This window comes from Mercenaria mercenaria, chromosome 14 (genome assembly GCF_021730395.1).
Source record: "Mercenaria mercenaria strain notata chromosome 14, MADL_Memer_1, whole genome shotgun sequence".
NCBI lineage: Eukaryota > Metazoa > Mollusca > Bivalvia > Venerida > Veneridae > Mercenaria > Mercenaria mercenaria.
Genome location: NC_069374.1, coordinates 2022364 through 2044575, shown reverse-complemented (window position 1 = coordinate 2044575; position 22212 = coordinate 2022364). Strand labels below are relative to the sequence as shown.

Here is a 22212-nt window from a genome sequence, read left to right as displayed (position 1 = left end):
TATTAGGGTAATGATAACTATTCAACAGAGTAAAAGGTAACATAAATTACTGTGATAATCCTGCAAGTTCCTCCTTTAAGCAGCAACATGGCTATAGCTGATCATATGTAATGTTAGACTACCCGTAAGTGTGAACCAACAACATAATAGACATGAATTTTATACTGGCCATTTCAGTAGCTGAGATTTCTTTTCTCGGGGAGCAAAAAAATTGCAGCTTTGTCCAATAAAAAAATAACAGCCTTGAATGGCATCACATAGCCGTTTTTTGTTGACATACTGCTCTGTGGACTGTTCCTGGTGTTGGATCTGTAACCAGGCTATAAAATCAGCCAAATTCTTTCATAAAATTTTAATGATAAATTAAAATTTTATCATTTTAATTTCAAATCTTGTGAATTTAAGTAAAAATTATTCAAAATTGATTTTTCTATTTTGTAACATTATTTGCTTGGACATGTGTTACTTAACTTATTATTTTTCCTGCTTAAACATGTCAGAAATTTTTATTTTATCACTTTCTAAACAATTTTGATTATAAAACAGATTTTGTTTTTAGCACTTTGCATTAAACATGTCAGAAATTTTTATTTTATCACTTTCTAAACAATTTTGATTATAAAACAGATTTTGCTTTTAGCACTTTGCATAAGGTGCTATTGTTAACAAACACCTTGGCTTCCTTGGCTGATTAAGTGTGAAGCCCAGGCATGTTCTTAAGTAAACTTCTAAATTCTTAAAATGATTTCACCTTTTGTTACAATAATTTTCAATGGTTTAAATATAAAATTACTTTTAAAACTTCATTGGCTAATATGGTTACCCTAGAGATTGTCCTTGGAAACTTATAATTTGTTTTAGAACTAAAAATCAGTCTTCTTTGTAATTTCGAACAAGCAACATTGCTAAACTAAATTGACAGTATAGAATACAATTTTGGTGCTTGTCTTGGATGTGTTTATCTTTAATTATATTTTGAACGTACAACTTTGATAACATTGGAATACTGGACTATACTAAAATATTGAAATAACATTACATAAACTACACATTGATGTCCATCATAAAATAAATCAATTAATCACTGAACTAAACATGGAGTTCATCATTTGTGCATCCATACAGGGGCAATGACCCCACTCCAAAATATCTGTTGACTGATCGGTCTTCGGTGGTCAGTTACCACTTGAGTATAATTTCCCCGCAACTATTTGGAGCCGCCGAACTGACGGTCACAGATCACTATTTTGGGTCTTTTCCACAAGTACTGCATGGGGCTCTTGTTTCCAGTTAATTATATAATTTTGGCTGTATATAAATAGTTTCACAAACACACAAACACATAAAACAGTTTGTCTCAAACTAAAGATATTTTTTGTGAGTTTAACTGCCACTGTTAAAAAAGTATGTGACATTTATTTGACTGTGATGGATGCATTTAAACATACCTTGTGTATTTCTGTTTTCAGGTCAACGTGGATACATTTACACAATATAAACTGGAGAGGACTATGTAATACAAGACAAAAAATGGCTCCTGTGATCAGTTGATGCATTTATATAGCTTTTTTTCAACATCTTTAGTAGTTGAACAGTGTGTTAGGGACAAGAGGAATTTTAAGGAGAATTAGAAAATACACTGAATGTGTTAAAAACACAAATCTATGATTCTGATTGGATGTATGAAATACATAATGTTTGAGATGGTTTAAGATTTCATTGGATAAGATTTCATTGGATAAGATTTCATTGTATACAAAGCAGTGAAATAATTTTGATCATAAATGTATTGTAATGGAATTTAGAATTACCCCAGTGATAATGCAAAGTGTAACGTGATACCAGGGAGAATGTGTGCTATCTCCAGGCAGTTTATTGTGTGCTATGTCAGTAATAGGTTTACAAGTACCCAGGATAGAACTTGAAAAATAGAGGCAGTTTAAATGTTGATATGTGAAAACCGTATACTAATATTTACTTATTGTCAAATATAAGCACCTTTTAATATATTGAATTATAAAGGCATGACTGATCTTACACTGTGCTGTGTCAGTATAGAATATATTTGACATTATATGAAGAATGTATAAAATTTTGGCATAAATATGTCGGAAAGTGAGAAAAAAGGTGAATTGAATGGGAATGTATGAAGTAACACATTGTCAACACATTGATACAATACGTGTTCAACAGATTGGAATGTTTATTTTTCACAAAAGTTTATCAGAGGAGTGACATAGATTTTAACAAAAGATGTGAAATATGAAATAGTTGTTTATAAACAGTTGAAAAATGGCTTCAAGTTTTGGTGTTCAACTGAAGAAGGCAGATGGCTCTGCCGGTTTGAGCCCCGGTAAGGGTGGCTCGCGTACGCCAGGAGGTGCAAGGAGATCTGACTTCAGAACTCAGCCAGTATCAGATCTGAAAGCAATGTTTGATAAACAGGATGAATCAGCATCTGGGAAGAAAACTGTATCAACTACTGTAACTTCCACGCAAAAAACAGCAGCCACAAAAACGGGACTGTCTAATTTGAAATCTAACACAAAAACAACATTGACAGTTACGACATCTAAAACAAATCAGTTAAAGGATGGCGACATCCAGGCATTTGATGCTTTAAAAAGTGAACTGAATAAAACAGGAATTGAAAAACTTTTAGAGGATGAAAAGCCCAATGTGGCAGTAGCTAAAACCTACAGTGGCGGAAAGTCTTATCAAGCTACTGTAGGATCGAAAAAGGTTCATTCGGCAAATGATGATTCTTCGAGTGGTGTCGTCTCAAAATCTAGTGCAGCGTCAGTGTTATCATTTGGATTAACAAAATTAAGAACTCGGCCTGGTAGCTTAAAAGGTGATGAAGAAAAACTGCCAAGAAGTAATTCAGTTGAGGAAGAAGCAGAGAAAGGGGCGAGTTCACCTCGCTCTCCTGCGTTAAGACCTGACTCCCCAGGTTCTCGTGAATTAAAAGACAATAAATATATTCCTGGTGTGGCAAAAGGCTGGAAGGCAAACAATAATGAAACAAAGGAAAAAGATAAAGCTGGGAAGTTTAATGACAGTTCTATTGGTAAAGTGCGAGGTGAAGTGAAACAGGAAAATATTGTTAAAGGTTTTAGATCAGTAAGTCCTGTAAATTTTGCTGTCAACTCAAGTGATGATTCCTCAAGTAGCAGTAATTTGAGTCCAAGAGGATATAGGTCAAATGTTAAAAAAACTGAAGAGAAAAAAACTGATGTTAATGAAAATATAAAAAAATTTGAATCTTCAAAATCAGACTCCAATTTGTTGAAATTGGAGAAAAATGAGAATCAAACAAAAGTAACAAAAAATAAAACTGAAGTCTCAGATACCAAAATGCTTATTTCAAAAACTAATTCTTCATCAAAACTGTCAGCTGTTGAACAGCTTGCTCGTGATAAAGAAAAGGTCAAGGTCAGGTTAAACCGAAATTCTGGCTCATTTAGCAGTGATTCTGATAAAGGTAGGAGGTCACCGAAGGTTAAAGGTGATATGAAGTGGTTAGAGAAAGGTAGAATTTCATTAGAGGAATTTAAGGAACAAACTAAGGTCAAAGGTGAAGGTCATAGACCATTAAGTAGAGCATCAAGTTCTGGTTCAAATTCTTCATATAAACAATCTGAAGGCAAAGCCATTCAGTCTAAAATTGAAAGATTTGCCTCTCCAGAGCCTCCAAAGAATACTCAGAAAAGTGGGTTAGGTGTATCTGAACTGAAGAGAAAAGAGTTTGCAGTGTCGAAACGAATTAGTACTGACAAGTTTCAAGACATTAAGAAAGGTTTTGAAACACAGACTGTGTCAAGTAGGGCTATGTCACCATCAGCTGAAAGAAAGCCAAAGATTGATTTAAAACAAAAAGTATTAGAAAGGAAACAGTCATTTGAAGAGGGTGTTATGTTTAGGCCAAAGTCAAGTGAAAACAAAGAAATAATCTCACCCAGAGACAGAGGAAATGTTTTAAAAACTGTCCAAGCTCTGAAAGAACTTGATGCAAAAGCAAAGAAACAACCGACCATAGTGCGGCGAACGAAATCTCTTCCAATTGAAAGTATGGCTGATGACACGTCTTCTATTGAATATGAGGATATTGGGGAAGGGCCTTATTACCATGACATTGTGGGTATTAAGTTAGCAGACGACATATCAAATGAAGGAGATATCAGTAGCGAGGCTGACCTTTATGAAGAAATACCGGCAAACATGTCAATAGATGATTTAGGTAAGTGTGATATCAAGTCCAACTTTGTTAACTCAAACTCTATTAAGGGACCAACAAAATTTGTTTGAGTGATCGGTTGTTCGAGTCATCAAACAATATACAGGGATTTATCGAGGACCTGATGACGAGTTCGAGGGAAGAGTGGTGTGCAAATTAACCAAGTTCTAGTTAACGAAGTTTGACTGTATTGCATGTTTTCCAGAGTCAGTTAAAGTGGTTCTCTTTACATTTAAAAAAAAAAAAACATGTAAAAATCTCTAAATAGTATCTCTCCAAACATCGTTTCATAAACAGACAAGTTTTGATTAAAATGGGATGTAGCACCAACTTTTTGGAGCCAGCCAGATAACACTTTCACATAAAAATGAGCTATGCCATGAGAAAACCAACATAATGGCTTTGCGATCAGCATGTATCCAGACCAGCCTGCGCATCCGCACAGTCTGGTCAGGATCCATGCTGTTTGCTAACAGTTTCTCTAATTCCAATAGGCTCTGAAAGCGAACAGCATGGATCCTAACCAGACTGCACAGATGTGCAGGCTGGTCTGGATCCATGCTGGTCGCAAACCCATTATGTTGGTTTTCTCATGGCACGGCTCAAATGTGGTTTTGAACCCGTTGCAGCAATACAACAGTGGTCAGGTAATCCAAATTACTGAGGCCCTTGTTCTCTATAAAATTTTGATTTCCTTGTTTTTGTATGAGAACACAATTTTAAGCATCTTATGAAGTTGTACAAGGTTGGTTTCATGTCATGTCCACTAAAGATTAATTGGTAACCGTTTCTAAACTTAATTTTTGCATGTTGTTATGCTGTTTTTCAGAGGCTAAGAAAGAGTACAAAGCCAGAAGATTTACAGCTTTTAAGAAGAAGTAAGTATCATTAATTAATGTATTTAGCTTAGCCCCTTCACCAGAGCAGTGTACATGTACTAAGGTGTTCTACTAGACTATTTGTATGAATTTGACCTTAGAAAACTTTAGGCATATTGCTATTATAGTTACACAGTATGAAACTCTTCAGCTCGAATCCTAGAGTAACCTGAAAAAAAAAGCACCATAAAACATTCCTTACAAGTTTTTAGCAAACCAGGAAGCAGTATTATCTGTATGTCAATCTTTTTAAATTAAGTTTGACCTTAAATTTTGACCTTCAATTGGCAAAACCACAGACAATAATTGCTGAAGGCTTTTAGTGTACCGGATTTCACAACAAATATATTCACAGTTGTACAGTTTTTTCATGAAATGCTTTATGGAAGATATTTACTATTAAGTTTGGTTTATGAGGTTTTTAATGGAAATCTACCTTTTATTATGTACACCTGAATGTTGAACAAATGCATACACTGAATAGATATTTCAAAGGATGGCATAAAGATACGATCATCATAATAATTTATTTTTTAACCAACCAGGATATTCAGTAGTCTGGTGAAATTTATGCCCTAACAAATCTGTGCATTGAAAAATTTATGAAGTTTGGTATTGTATCTTTAAAAAGGGTTTTACAATGCTATTAAATTATTTGTATAATTGCAAATTGTATTTAATAGTGGTAGAATATCTGAAGTTACGCTTCAAACTATAACATAATGAGCCTTTGAAAAGGATAAATATTACAAACACGTCTAATGTCGAGACTTTCAAAGCATAGCACGCAATATACCACAAGTAAATGAAAATGTAATCAGAAATCTCAAGGCCATTTGTTTAAATTGTATATAAATGAATGAAAAATGTTGAAAGTGAGGTTAAGAAGTTGAAGAAGTTCTCGCTCGGATTTTTGTCCTGCCACTGTATAATTGTGACGTATAGAAGAGATTTTATTTGAATATTCTGTTTGGTTACTTAAAAGGTGCTCAAACACAAGTTTTCGCTAATACCTTTTACAGCTTCAGAATAGTATATTTACATGAAGAGTGATTTGAGACAAAGAAATATTGGTTTTAAAAGTATATAGTTGTTATTAAATTGTGATCGGACTGTTCAACAATATAATTTATGTATAAGATGTTTTTAAGATAAATTATACATTTCATTAGGAAGTGCATTAAACTTAATTGTCCTGGGGTGATTAACCCTTATCATGCAGGACACAATTGATTGTGCCTTTTCGATGAGTGTAGATCTTACAGTCTACACATCCATGCATTTGTCAGACTGCACTATGCCTTCAGTAGTATCATTTGAGTCGTCACACCATCTCTTACAGTTAATGATACTTCTGCCAAATTCAGTCAGTTCATTTTGAGATGTGCACCTTTCTATACAGTTAATTAATACCTGTCAAATTCAATTTGAGAGGAATTCAATCCTGATTGTAAATCAGTAGAGCATTACCTGGATAATGTTAATAAATCTGTAAGAACTTCATCATGCAGAGGTAAACTTTATATCCATGATTGTAATCAGTCAGAGAATAGTTAACAAGAAAAAATAACAAATTAAGAACTTATCCGTGCAAAAGCTTAAAATCTCTGCATCAGGCACGTGACTTGAGTTATGAATTGTATTTTAAAAATCACAAAAAAAAAGCAAATTAAGCTTCACTGTTTGAATATCATAGGTTCTGGCCTATTGTAGCATAATATCTCTTGGCTATTGTGTGTGTTAATTAGTTAATGTAATGTTTTTTAAAGTTCACTGGCATAATTAAAGGAGGTAGCTATTGTTCAAGTTAACATCCAGCCTTTATTAATTACCTAACTATGCTCAGGTTACTGGACATTTAGTATCAACAATTTTGCTATGTGTGGTGTGTGTATTAGTATGTATGTTTACATTTCTACAAATATTGATAGAGGTCGGTCCTTTTTCAAGCAGCCAGACCCTGGGGTGTTTGTATTGAATTCCATAATCTATTCATTACAAGGTTACTGTTAAATCATAGGTATGGTCTATATGTAGCCTTAATGCCATTGGCTTTTAATTTCATGGTTTACGATTTAAGTCTAAAGGCCTGTAGGCAGTACTGGGAAATCTTAAGGATAATAATACTATGTCCGCATTTCATATTTAAAAATTTTTAACTATTAGGACATAAAGTTTATGTAGACTTAAAGTTAACAAACTTATTTGCATTTACCAGTACTATGCCTTAGAGTGAAAAAAAAATTACACACATAATATACAATGTAATTATGTATACATAATATATCAATGTGTACTGCGACTAAAAAACTGGAAGATTTTTTAACCAATTGACCATTACTGCATTGCATTTAATTATCAATGAAATTCTAGGTACACAATCAATTTATACATTTATTAAAGTTAAAAACATGTGAACGGGATTTTCTGTACATGAAGAAAACACCTTAAAATATTTTAGTAAAAGCTGTATATTAACCCTCTTAAAGGGCAAAACGTTTAGCTATCACTTAGGGGCATTTATATACTGGTATGAGTGATAATGGCATTAATTCTCCTTATCATAGAACAATAAGTAATTTCATACATTGATTAATTATCAATTAAGCAAGGAGTAATCTGCATGTAGCTATATAATCATGTTGGAGCGCACTATCATTCAGGTAATGTTCAAGTCATACTGTAAAGCTTTTAAATGATGGTCAGTGTATAATGGATACTGACACTGGCAACAGTGTTGTTGTGCCAATAATATATATTGACCCTTACCCTGCTAAATTTCTCTAATGAACTTGTCCTGATGATCTTACAATTTGGACAGTATAGTAGGGGGTGCTTATGAAAAAGATACTGACTAAATGGCAAACAGTGCAGATCATGTTCAGACTGCACGAATGGCAGAATAAACAGTTTCCAGCATGATAAGGGTTAAGATCAAGCCACAGGAATTATTGAGTGATGCGAGTCAGTCATTTTTTTAGTTTTTTATTTTGAAAAATGAAAAGTAAGTTTGATAAAGCTTTTTGAAAAAGACAATTTTTGCAAAATTGAGTTTACATTATATTTAAGCTGACTCATTGCAAAGTGTTCATATTTAATTATTCTTATTTCATATAGCCTTATCAAGTTCTGTTAGGAAATTTGCTTTATCACTGATAATAATTTGTCGTTACAAAGGCAAACCTCAATTCAAGCCAAATTGGTGTCCTGGAGAATTATAATAATCTTAACCAAAATATTAATTTTTGTAACTTTTAAACTTGTCAACATTAACCCAGTTGTTTACCTGTGTAGAATGTCAAATTTGAAGGCCGAAACATTATCTATATTTATTACATTGTCACTTATGGGATACAAAATGGCCGCTGACTTTTAACACGGCAAAAGATGCTACTTTAATACAGGTAAACGTTGTTTTTAATTTCTTTGCAATATAATGTTTTACTTTTAAATCTTTTGATGCAAAGGATGAATAAAGTCTTATTTTTGACAAAACACATGATAATGGTCCATTGGAGTAAATTTTATAAACATTTACTACTTTTATTTAAATGACCTAGTTTTGATAATCCATATATTAAGCATGGAAAACTTGTAAACTATGAACATCTTTTATGAAATTGATCCTAATTTGGTGAATAAACTTAAGACATTGTAACAATGAATCAGTCAGTTTATTAAGAAATTCATGGGGATAAAATGAAGATGTTTATATATGCAGTATTTGACATTTTGAACACTTATTTGACTTGGGTAAATATACACTATTCTTAACTATTCGTCAACCTTAACTGTATCAACAAAACCACAATTTACAGTGTGTAATGTACTCAAATTTAGTAATGTACTTTGATCACCTTATTGGTATATAAACTGGTCTTTACATATGCTAATTGCTTGTAAATGACCGACACACGCTGTATATGACATATCTTAAGGCCAGTCAGTGTATGACAGGTGTGATTTAATTATTCTCATTAACATGTACACAGACACATTGAACACTTTATGTGCTGATGTAACCTAAGGATAAAATATACATGCATGTTTAGTCTGCTTTTTTTTTGCAGCATTGAAACATTTTATTGATAATGCGTTAAGTAATACTGTAACATTGATTGATGTTACATTGATACCATCACATATGACATAAGCTGCTGAAAAGTTTATAGGTTACCCTCACTATTATAGATTAAGACCAATCATGGAACCTCTGTAGAACATACCAATTTCTGTCTTCCCTACAGTAACATTAACTTGTATGTAGGTTGCCTGTACATTACATAAATTTTAGCCTTCCCTATATGTAGGTTGCCATTGTACAGTCTTCTCTGCAGTGACACTGTATTTTGCCTGTGTACAACATATGGATTTAAGTCTCCCCCACAGTGACATTGTACTACAAGTTTGCCTCTGTACAAAATACAGAATTCAGTCTTCCTAACAGTGACGTACTAAGAGAGTGCCTCTATATAACTTACAGACTGTGACACTGTACAGAGGTAGATAAAGCAAAATGTTTGTTTGCTGATCATATTACCGTATCATTTCCTGTACAGGAAGTAAACGGATTATCTTATCTGTATAAATACATCATTATTAACCATTTCAAGTAATGTTAATGTGAGGTTAAACGATAATTCAGCTTTTAAAGTCAACAGTATCTTCAATTTTAACAGTAATTCCGAGAGTTGCAAGGGTGCATTTTTTTGTGTGTTCACTTTCACCAGGTAAACAGCAGCTGTGGATAATTGAGTAGAACACATTGTTTGATTACTTCATCAATATATATTTAGAGATATATCAAATGTTGCTTAAGTGACAAAGTTTTATCAAATAAAATAGTGAAAAAATACTGCCTCGATAGCCTAGTGGTAGAGCGTCTGCTTTGAGTGCGGGAGTGCGTGGGTTCTATCCCCTGCGGCGTCATACCAAAGACATGTAAGATATGGTACCAGTAGTTCCCTTGCTTGGCGCTCAGCATTAAAATGTAAACTGGGCTCTTCTCTCATACCCTTGTGGTGATGGATTCCATCAGGAATGAGGGGTTGAGAGTATTAATATAAGTTAATTGCTTCACAATTGACCTAAAATGAATTAGTATAAACTAAATGAATATTAGCAATTGGCAGACTTTTGTCTTGGCTGTTACTTTCTGTGTTTTAGGTGGTTTAAGTAAATTGCTTAGAGGAGTCATGAATCAGACACGGGAAGATTCAAACTGTTTTTGTTTTTTTAGTTTTTAAGGAGCGTGACTGCCTTGCTGGCTTTATAGAAACTTTTGTTAGGGAAAATTGATCTTTAATAAATTTTCATCAATACATATTTCAGTATCTTTTTGTATTTCATAATTACAAAAAATTCAAAAAGCAAATTCCAGATGTTTATTTGTTTGTAAACATTTGCACGTGCACCAGCTCAGCATTTGAAAAATTAAAACATACATTACAACTTCATTAAATTGCCTCGCTGATTCATTTTAGCTCGACTATTCGAGAATAGGGGAGCTTATTCTACTCCGCCCTTGTCACGTTAGCTGTTAGCATGAGCGTTATAAAATGTTAAATTTTGCGTCCCACCTCCAAATATTTTCAAAAGTCATTGAGATATTGCTTTCATATGTAGCATTACTTGTTTACCATCATGACCCAGTCTGTAAAAAGGAGGCAACTCTATCAAGCTTTTGACTGGATTAGGCCCCTTTTTGACTTAGAATATGCTTATTGGAATGTTAAAGTTTAACATAGCTTATATTATACTATCAAGCACTGAGATTAGTTGAGCGCGCTGTCAATGACAGCTCTTTTTTTGAGTCGGCTAAACGATGTAATCGTTTTGACGAGTCCTTGCTATCCAGCGATTTCTATTTCTAAATGGACCAATTAACACAGTAAACGATGTAGTTCATTAGATTTCTCAACTTCAAACAGTTCACTGCAAGATTAAAGTTAAGTTGCGTGAATTTCCTTTGCTATGACCAATATACGAGGGTAATCTGTCATATTTTGATTGTAAGTGCAATAACGAAGTAACTCATTAATCATAATGTGCATTTTATGAATTGCGCAGGCTTACAAAGCTTTGCGTAACATCCAGCGAAAGACAAAAAATGTTCCACAGGGCTCCAGATTAAGATTGCGTTATTAGGTAAATTACTTTAAATAGAAATAATGCAATACCATGTCTAATTAAATTTCTAAACGTATATAAAATACAGAAATTGCCACAATGACTTTTTAAAACAAAATCTGAATCGCTGGATTGCTTAGGTAACATACCGATCCGATCAGCCTAATTCTCCCACATTGAAGGGTATCCCAAGCATGTATGATTTCTATAAACTTTGCTGGGTTTTACACACACACATGAATTTGTGCAGTCAGTAAACGGATAAATTATCGATAGAAGAAGCTCTTACTGGTTGTTTAGTTACTAAAGATATTAAAATGGATTTTAATTCTTATTTTTCGAGGAAATAAACAAATCGGCGAAACATTAAATTGTATTTTCTTGTAGTTTTTGAATCGAAAGGTAGATCGTCTATGTTTAGCGGAAAAGATAAAAAACTTTTTTTTTTTTTTTTATGAAAAGATTTAAATAAGCGGTAATTTAAAAACCTTAAACTTCAATGTCAATTAGCCATTGCTGCTTATGTCTTCGTATATCACAATTTGTAAAATATATTGTTCAAACTGAGAGAGAAGATGTTAATCGTATCCGGATATAATATTTTGGGTAAATATCGAGCTGTGTTATGAAATTTTAAGAAAAAAAACTAAAAACAAACTGAAACTGGTAGACTATACTGTCAGTACATCAATCATTAGCCGACTCAGGCCATTCAGGCCTTTGATTTTCTCCTGTTAATGTGTGACTGGTTCCATCACAAAACATTTTATGTAAGAATAATAAAAGTAGGATTGTTAAGTTTGAGGGGATAAGTTTTGTATACCTTTCAAGAACGGTATTTACATTGTTTTCTCCATTCCAGTATTATGTGTGAATTTTTTTACTTGCAGAAGAAAAGGCAGCGAAGAACAGACAAAGCCAGAAGAAATACAGGTATTACAGTCTTCATACATAGCTGTAACAAGAGGATGGGTCAATCTGTCTTCCTAAACCACTTTATGTTGACCTTATGATGACGTCATTTTAAAAGAATTTTGAAGCAAAATTAGATACTTGTGCTCCGGTGTTAACTAGGGTGCATTATATTTGTTTAAACAGTTTTGAACATTACTTCTGGTGTATGCAAATTCATCCCCTATAACTCAAACCCTTGATCTAACCCTGATTGGTCTTCTTAATAGCTTACATAACAACATTTTAGCCTAGATTGGTAAATTTGAATTAATTTTTATATCAGTTACTTTTTAAGAATGAGTTGTATGGAATACACATTGTAAGCTCATGTCAGCTTTTCTTTCAAGTTGACATGAGTTATTTAAGTAAGCTTCAGTCAGTCTTCACACATCAGATACTGTGAAATCATTAATATTAGTGGGGGACTATTTTTCCTTTCCTGGATTTCGTGGTTCAGTCAATCCCTGAAATTTAATTCCAACGAACTAGTAAAATTCCCATTCATTTTGTGCTCAAAAATTGAAATCCACAAATATAACCCCCACGAAATTACCATTTTGATCAAAACCACGAAATTTCATGCCCATGAAATTGAATGATGTCACAGTAAATATTAGCAAAGAATGAGAGACATGTCAGTTGCTATGACAAACCTTATGTATATTTACAGGCTGGTACAGAAGGTGATATAGACAGCGATTCAGACAGTAGTGGTATCTATGAACATGTTGATCATGATGAAAACGAGGAGCAACCTGTAAGCGAGTCAGACAGTCTAGATCAGGAATCGCCGCCAGAATTACCACCAGCTAGGACACAAAATAATAAGAAAAAGAAAAACAAGGAGGAAAAGACTACTAAAGGATTGAAAGGAAAATTCCGTAAATTGTATACTAAGAGTGGAACTGTCGGAAAGTCAAGTGGGCAGGCTGTTGCCACTACAAACCAATCAGCTGGAATAATGAGTACTTTAGGTGATAAGTTTAAAAACTTGAAAAAGACAAAATCTAGTTCTGGAACAAATCTGGAAGCATTAAACAAGGAAGAAAATCCTGTATGTGAAAGTGAAGGAACAGACACTGATGTTGACCCTGAACAGTTGCAATCAGGTCAGGGTACTCCGCCACCACTTCCACCACGTCAGAGCGGTCTGTATAGGGCGTCCAGTGGTAGTGAAATGACAAAACTTAACAATACTGTGGAAGTACCAAGTCGTCCAAGTGCTAATCAGACAGAATATATAAATAACAAACTGAGTAGTTCAAGTTTAGAAAGTAAGACAGATCCACCACTGCCACCACGTAATCGTATATCCAACAACCTGGACCTGAATGTTGTTGTTCCTGTCACACCGGGAGGCGGTATAGGGTATGATAAATCTATCAGTTTATCAAGTTTATTAAGTTTAATGAAGAATGTTTCACTATCATAATTTATACGACATCAGATTTTGTATTTTGATTTAACGGAAAATCTTAAGGCTTATCAGGTATTTGGACTTGATTATACGTGTATTGAAAATTTTCAAAGAATTTTTCTTCATAATTGACTGATGACAATGATCTGCATTAAAAAAGAAATGCTACATACTGTTGCTAGTTTGAATGGCAGGATAAGAGTGGTCAAAGCTGTAGATCTGGAATGAGAACCTTATAATGTGCATACCTCCAAGACAGGATTGCCATGCAGTAAGGAATACTAAGGATAAGGCCATTTAAGCAGGACTTCAAATAGTTCTGAAAAACCTTCCATTGATAAGAATTCACTGCTGTTTTGAGTATTTCTTTGAAGCTTTTGAACATAGAAATAATTTCAGATCTAATGTAAAGTAGTGTAACCTTTTGAGAATGCTTTTGATATATGAAGTTTTAACTGTTTATGAAAAAAATTGTATTTATTATCAGAAAGAGCAACTGGCCACCTGGCAAGGACAGCTATCTCCATGGACAGAAGATGAACAATGCTTCTAAATCCCCGGATATGCCATATATAGACCAGACACCAAGCCCACAGTCCACACCCTCACCTGGAGATGCCCCGCCATTACCACAACGGCCAGTTTCAGCAGGAAAAAAACCACCATATGCCCCTTCACTGAGTAGTATGTATTTTGTACTTTTGTAGTTCCATTTATAGATGGGATTGCTTAACATTTTTTCTTGGATTTTAGTGACATTTTGTAACAGTAACATAACCGTCCAGTCTTAAGAGACTCATTGCCAGTATTAACCAGTTCTCCACATGTAACTGACAACTTCTCTTCATAATTTAAAGGAGGAGGACAAACGATCATAGACTTAGTGTTTATGCTCAGATATTACAGGGGACATACACAGCACACAAGATTTGAACCTACAACCTTTTAACTTTTAGCCTGCTGGCAGCAAGTAATTTTGGCTTTGCGACCAGTGCAGACCAAGATCAGCCTGCACGTCTGTGAAGGCTTATCATGGTCTGCACTGTTCGCTTTTCAGCCGGTAAATTTTCTTTGAACACCTCTTTGAATAATAAGTTGTACTATCCAAATTGAATAATGTTATTGTTAATAATATTAGAAATTTAGCAGGGTAAAGGTTAATTAGAAATCTTGACCTGTGGTAACTGGGCAGGTTGCAGTTCAGAGTTAATATGACATATTTCTTTTCCATGATAATTTGTGCAATATTATTGGTAACATTAATATCTGAATTGGAATACATGACACTGTGCTTAGAATAAGGTGGTAGGAAAGCATGACTACATTAAGTACTCTATAATATATTTTTAGGAGTGGTATACTAGCGCTTTAAATGTTTTGGCTGTTCAATCTGAATGTGGTCAGTTTTAAGGCCTTTGGATTACAACAGCACTTTCTCACATGATGCCGGTACTGGTTGTTCCTGGCCTCATTCAGGCTGAAATAGAAATCAGTATTATATACTAATATTTCTTATGTTTGAATATTAATTGATATGTAACCACAACCACATAAAGGGAATGGTTACTATTGCCATGAACAGGAAGAAAATCTTAGTAACCAGTAGTCATCCAAATATGACAAATGACTTACAGTATAGTAATTGACAGTTCAGTGTTTATTTAATGCTGTAAATTTATGCAAGATAGGGCCCTCTATCTGGTATGAAATGATAACATGTTGTGTTATTCTGACAGAAGGGCACGCACGCTTGGATCACACTTTAACACTGATTAAGTGGAAGTATGACTGTAACATCTTACTTGAAGTATAAAAAAAGGCATACTGGTATGCCAAAGATTATTTGTGACATCATTTGAATGTTTCCTTAAGTAAACACAAATATATTTATGAGTGAGACTTTTTCATGTTTAAAGAGGCTTTCTCATATAAGGACATAGAAATTTTAGGAACAGTTTAGACTTTGTGTTTATACTTTTGTATATGTAAAACTTCATTCTTTTATGTCTATTTAGGAAAAGATATGGTGTTCACACATTAGTGCATCAATTTGAGCTAACAAATGGTCACACAGTATAAGTTAATGGACCTATAATGACAGCCAGCATTTTTCATTTGCTTACGTGTTCTTTATGTACAATCTCATCATTCTCCAGTCGTTAAGTATAAGCAGTTAAAGCTGAAGGATGCTGAAAAAGCATATGAGAATATGTTTATATAAATAGTCCATTACGTTAATCCTTATCATGCTGGACACGATTGATTCTGCCTTTGAAAACAGTGCAGATCATGATCAGCCTGCACATCTGTGCAGTCTGATCATAACCAGCATTGTTTGCCATTCAGTCAGTAACTTTTTAGTGCAACCGCTTTCAACAGTTAATGGTACTGTCCAAATTGAAACATGAACAAGTTCATTATAGAAATTCAGGAGGGTAAGAGTTAATAACAGGAATATTTATTCCAATCTATTGGGCTTTATAGAGGACAAAAGTCTTTAGCTGTGAACTGTCTCTGCTAACTATGCTTCCATATAAAGACCATGCCTCAGGCAGCACTGACATTTCCCATGAAGTGTTTTGTTTTTATTAGCTCGACTATTCGAAGAATAGGCGTCAGCGTTAGCGTGAGCGTCACACAAATGTTAAAGTTTGTGTACCACTCCAAATATTTTCAAAGTCCGTTGAGATATTGCTTTGATATTTTGCATGCTTGTTAACCATCAAGACTCCAGTCTGTAAAAAGGAGGAGGCAACTCTATCAAGCATTTTGACTGAATTATGGCCCCTTTTCGACTTAGAATATGCTTATTGTAAAGTTAAAGTTTGCGTACCACCCCAAATATTTTCCAAGTCCATTGAGATATTGCTTTGATATTTTGCATACTTGTTTACCATCATGACCCCAGTCTGCTAAAAGGAGGAGGCAACTCTATCAAGCATTTTGACTGAATTATGGCCCCTTTTCGACTTAGAATATGGTAATTGTAATGTTAAAATTTGCGTACCACCCCAAATATTTTCAAAGTCCATTGAGATATTGCTTTGATATTTTGCATACTTGTTTACCATCATGACCCCAGTCTGTAAAAAGGAGGAGGCAACTCTAACAAGCATTTTGACTGAATTATGGCCCCTTTTTGACTTAGAATATGCTTATTGTAATGTTAAAGTTTTATGCTCATAGCTTATATTATACTATCAAGCACTGAGAATAGTTGAGCGCGCTGTCAACTGACAGCTCTTGTTTGTTATGTCCTGTTTCTAGTCACATCGCTGTTTAGGTCATATGGCAAATTATTCTTTCACTCTTTTTTTTTTTTTACTCATTATAAGCATGGATGGGCACCTAATAGAACCAACAACATTTCACAAGCTGGCTGATGGTAGCTTCCTCATACATAAAAATATTTTGCATCCCAATCTTGGTTTCAGATCCACAGAACTGAGGGTCAAGTGATTGGAAAACAGTGATCTTAATCACTTGGTCATATAGTTCCCTTTCCCCATTTAGTAGACTGGAAAGTCACACTTTGACATAGTTTTTCATTTAGCTTTGATAAAATAGTTCAGTAAATAACTGTTTCTGTTGTTTCAGCTGAAAGTTATGTTGATGTTGGTGAGTACATGCAGCCTGCACCAGCGAGACCACCGAAATCTCCACGTGCTAGCCGTGAGTTTTACATTTGTTTACCTAGACCTGAGTATTTCTATATACACGAGGAAAGGGCTCTGAAGCTTAACTAATTATAGAAGTTTTTATAAAAGAAAATTATAAAGTACTAGCCCAATTATGAAAGTAGATTCAGTCTCGGAATTTATGGTTTTGATTTTAAAATTTGTATCTTTTGCCTTTGACTGTTTAGCTCAGGCCCTAGGTATGTTGAATCAATCCATGTTACCAGTTCTGTTGAGGAGAAATGCCTTTGTCTGCAGTAGTACCTGGAGGAGTGCCCAAGGTATTTCACCACCAGTAAAAATAGACATTCCCCATATGACAGAAATTTAGAATTTTAACAGAATTTTATCTGCTTTGAATCTTTTATAGAAAACAAGCTTGTTCAATGTGATGATATATATCTTACATAGTCTTAGAAGTCATAGATTGCTAAAATACCCAGCATTAGGTCAACATTTGTCATTTAAAATTCTGGTAAACAATGAATCTGGAACACAGACAAAATCTAAACCACCTTTTCATGTCCTCATGCAACTGGACCACGTTAACAAAATTTCCCATCCAATTACTATTAAGTGTTCAGAATAATTGAACTGTGATCATTTGAAAGTTTGATATTTGCCAGGAAATATTTTTATGACGAAGTAATTTTAAAACAGGCAGAGTCATGTCTGTAAGACTGCAGCTTTGTTGTATTAATGAAAAAAATATTGTAATTTACAGAGGCAAGTTACGTTGATGTAGAGGACGAGCCACTACCAGACACAAACTACTCCCTTGCAGATGAGATCAGGTATGCTAGTATCTCCCACTCATTCTTGAATAAAGTACAATGCTCATCCTTATACACCTTGTTTGCTGAATTCTTGTAGTGGTGGATATGGTTCAAACTTTCGTTTGATATTTTCCCAATTAGTATGGATGTATACAAAAGAATTTTTGAGTCATCATTTTTATAAATATATAGAAAAAATCTTCCTAGGCAGACAGTAAGATAGATTTTAGTTAAAGTTGACTACATTGTATAAATATTTAGTTACCTTTGAAGTTCTTTAAGTAAGGAATTATTGGCAATACACAGATATATTAAGGCAGTCCTTTGTCTTAGGAACTGTCGGCAATACTCTGATAAAAGCCCTTTATTATACCCCCACAAAACGACCTTTGTGGAGGTATATAAGAGAGCTTGGTGGTCGGTCAGCCGGTCCTTTGGTTTTCATGGTTTCCGGATGATAACTCATGAAAGGCTCGATCGATTTTGGTAATTTTGGGGCACAGGTGTAACATCAGAAAATACAGGTCATAACGTTTGGGTCGAGGATCATAAATTTTTGTACACAGGTGTAATATAAAATACAGGTCAAGGTTGACTTTGAGGTTAGTAGGTCAAAGGTCAAGGTCACAATAACACGAAACAGTTAAACAGTTTCCGGATGATAACTTGAGAACGCTTTGGCCTAGGATCATGAAAATTGATAGGGAGGTTGGCTATGACCAGCAGATGACCCCTAATGATTTTGAGGTCAGTAGGTCACAGGTAAAGGTCACAGTGACTCGGAACATTGAAACAGTTTTCGTACAATAACTTCAGAATGCTTTGGATTAGGATCACAAAACTTAGGGAGGTTGATCATGACCAGCAGATGACCCGTATTGATTTTGAGTTCCAAAGGTCAAAGTGACCCGGAACATTTAAACCTTTCCTAGACAATTACTTGAGAAAGCTTGAGTCTAGGATCGTGAAAACTGATAGGTGGGTTGGTTTTGACCAGCAGATGACCCCTAACGATTTTGAGGTCAGTAGGTCACAGTGACCCTGAACATTTAAATGGTTTTTGGACAATAACTTCAGAATACTTTGGACTAGGATCATGAAACTTATTAGGGAGGTTGATCATGACCAGCAGATGACCCGTATTGATTTTGAGTTTCAAAGGTCAGAGTGACCCATAACATTTAAACATTTTCCGGACAATAACTTGAGAACCCTTGGGCCGAGGATCATGAAACTTCATAGGGAGGTTGATCATGACCAGCAGATGACCTCTGTTGATTTTGAGGTCAGTAGGTCAAAGGTCAAGCAAGTTTGGCTTTGACATTGGCTTAGTTCTGTGACAAGGCCATACTGTGGGTGTATAATTTGTCATTCCTGTGACAACTATAGTTAATTCTACTTTTTTTCTTCAATTAAAAATACATAGTGAAGTAAATCTCTGTGGATTGAATGTTTTCTAACAAGTAATACATTTTTGTAAACTGTTTGAATATAGATTTAATACTTGATATTATTTGTCATTCATGTGTAATGTGTATTATATCTCTTAAAACATATTTTGTTTTTTTTGTTTGCTGTTGAACTGTGAAAGCATTGGCATATGTTACTAAATCACGGGCTAGATATACATGTTAAACAAGCTACATTTATGTTTTTCTTTTATGTGTTGTTGTGTTACTATTACACTTTTTGTTTAACTGGTGAATTAGGAAAGTGCAATTGTGTTCTAAGTGCTTATGGCCTGGTAATATTATAGCTTATACTGGTTGTTAAGAAATATAAACATCTTAAATAATTAAGTGAAGGGAAAACTTACACAAATGATTCTCCTGAGACATCCTGGGAAGAAAATTGTTTTGTTATTTGTTGTGGAGGTGTAGGGATTCTGTTACTGACTTGCAAAAATAAGAACTTCTCTGACAAGAATACAGTACCAAACAAGAAAGTCAGTACAAAACAAGAAAATATAATTATTTTGTATATTTTAGGTTACGCTTGCTTTTAGGCAAAAAGGATAGAATAACTTGATAGGTGTATAATTTAATAAAAGCCAAGTTTATGGCAAGTCTGTAGACCATTTGATGTTCCATTTACTAAAGTGTTCATTTCAAAACCTGTTTTATGGATGTTTTAAAGATTTGCTATTTCATTACACAGAACTTTGTTTTCCTCACCAAAACATTATATTTACCAGTTCCAGGTGAAGGTCATATATGGTGATACACCACTAAGTCTTGCTCATAGCGTTGATAACCCAAGTAACCAGGATGAACTTGAGCAATATGGTCATTTGATCAACGGCTGTTTTCCTTACATTTTCTTTGTGTAGATTCAGCTACCCCATTCTTACTCCCCCTCCCCCCACCCTCCACCAATAACTTGAGCATTTTACTGCTTATCCCTTTGCAGCTTCGAGCAATGAGTGTTTTATCTTATATGCGTAAATGGTCCAGAGTGAATAAATCTTTTATAATTTCTGAAGCTGAAAAACCTGTGATTTAAACAGAATTACTTTACACATCGAAGGAAACAGTTATTTGGGAACATGACTGTCTTTTTGGCAGTTGTCATAACCTGGTTTTTTTTTTAGTCTTTCAAGGTGCCATATTGTTTGAGGATTCATTAATATTTATGACATCGTGTATTGTTCAATGTTAATGCTTTTATTGTTTGTGCAGACTGTAAATACAATATAATATAACGTGATAATGGTGACAATTTCAGACCTGGTGTAGCCGGGAGGTATAAAGTGGTTTCTCCTAGACACTTATTAATCACTGCTTCTAACTTCAACTACTGCCTTGGAATAGGGAACTTCTAGCTGCTTTTCATTCTATGCAAACACTTTACTTCGAGAGCTTGATTGAAGCCTGTTGTAAATTGTTCTTTTTAAGTTCAGAAAGATTATGACAGTTTTTCATATCAGCCCTGTATCCATGGTAACCGTTATAAAGCCAAGTCTGGAGACATGTCATGGGTCATTATTTTGGGTCCTGGGCTTAAAGATAAAAATTCAGAAAAATGTATTTTATGGAGATGAATTTCTTTTAAGAATTATTACTGTATATTGCTGCTTCTGTTTCTTCATACTATACTATATATACAAGAAAATGCTTCAGGTAAATGAGACTGTTTTTGTTTCTTCATATTTATAGGTATGAAATCAATGCTGTTTGATGATTTGTGTCAAACATCAGTCTATAAACGCTTAATCGTTTAAGCTCATTTCTTAACTCTTACCTTGCTAAATTTCTATAATGAACTTGTCCATCTTTCAATTTGGACTGTTCCATTAACTGTTAGAAGGGGTGCATACCAAAAAGATACTGACTGAATGGTGATCAGTGCAGATCTTGATCAGACTGCTCGGATGTGCAGGCATGCAGGCTGATTATGATCTACACTGGTTGCAAAGGCAGAATTAATCGTGTTCAGCATGGTATGGGTTCGGAAGGTTGAACTTCATGTAATGTATTTCAATCAATCTAGTACTAATCCAACATCTATTTGATAAAAATATAAGGGGTTAGAATTGAATGAATATAAATAATTCTTTATTTCAAGGCTTAGTTAGTTTATTAGATACTCTATGTGTGTGACATTTGTGATAACATATACATTATACTTAGATCTAACTGTTTATCTTATTGTTTTTTTTTCTGTTTTGTGAAATATTACCATTTCTTTCTGAGTTGAATCAGTTAGGAAATTTTATTTTGTATAATCATAAAAAACCATATAACCGTTGCTGTGTTGGATTTTTGAATGTATGTGTAGAGTATAATGCAGAAAGTTTGAAACTTTTACTAGTTTTTAATAAGAAATGATTGACAAAATAATAGCATGTGTCGGATTTCGCAAATTAAATGCTCAGACTGTTTAAAAACAACCTTATATATATATAAGCAGTGCATTGAGTTCTTGCCATGGTTTATTTAAGAAACAAACTATGAATATGTATGTGATTATAATTTCGCTAGTATTATTTCTGAAATTATTGTATTTTTATGTTTAATAGAGGAGTAAATATATATGCTTAAAATTATTGAACTCTGCTATTGGATGTTTATATATACACAAGAAACAAATCTTTTCACTTTTTCTCTGTAACTGTTTCCTGCATTTCTCAGCCTCATTCTATTAC

General features: G+C 34.1%; 1 protein-coding gene across 6 annotated transcripts in view; it reads left to right on the top strand.

Moving 5' to 3' along the window:
- The first annotated feature begins 2165 nt into the window (after nt 1–2165).
- LOC123528066 (uncharacterized) overlaps nt 2166–22212 on the top strand; it is a 49971-nt gene continuing 29924 nt past the window's right edge. For 3 of the 6 annotated variants that reach the window (XM_053522814.1, XM_053522813.1, XM_053522811.1), the window contains exons 1-9: nt 2166–4240; nt 5067–5115; nt 12135–12177; nt 12869–13566; nt 14103–14299; nt 17213–17287; nt 17481–17573; nt 18017–18086; nt 20793–20810. In XM_053522814.1, coding sequence (XP_053378789.1) covers nt 2293–4240; nt 5067–5115; nt 12135–12177; nt 12869–13566; nt 14103–14299; nt 17213–17287; nt 17481–17573; nt 18017–18086; nt 20793–20810 — 3191 coding nt within the window. In that variant the 5' untranslated portion in view covers nt 2166–2292. The remainder of the gene's footprint in view (nt 4241–5066; nt 5116–12134; nt 12178–12868; nt 13567–14102; nt 14300–17212; nt 17288–17480; nt 17574–18016; nt 18087–20792; nt 20811–22212) is intronic. The other 3 variants (XM_053522815.1, XM_053522812.1, XM_053522816.1) reach the window with 3 other exon arrangements.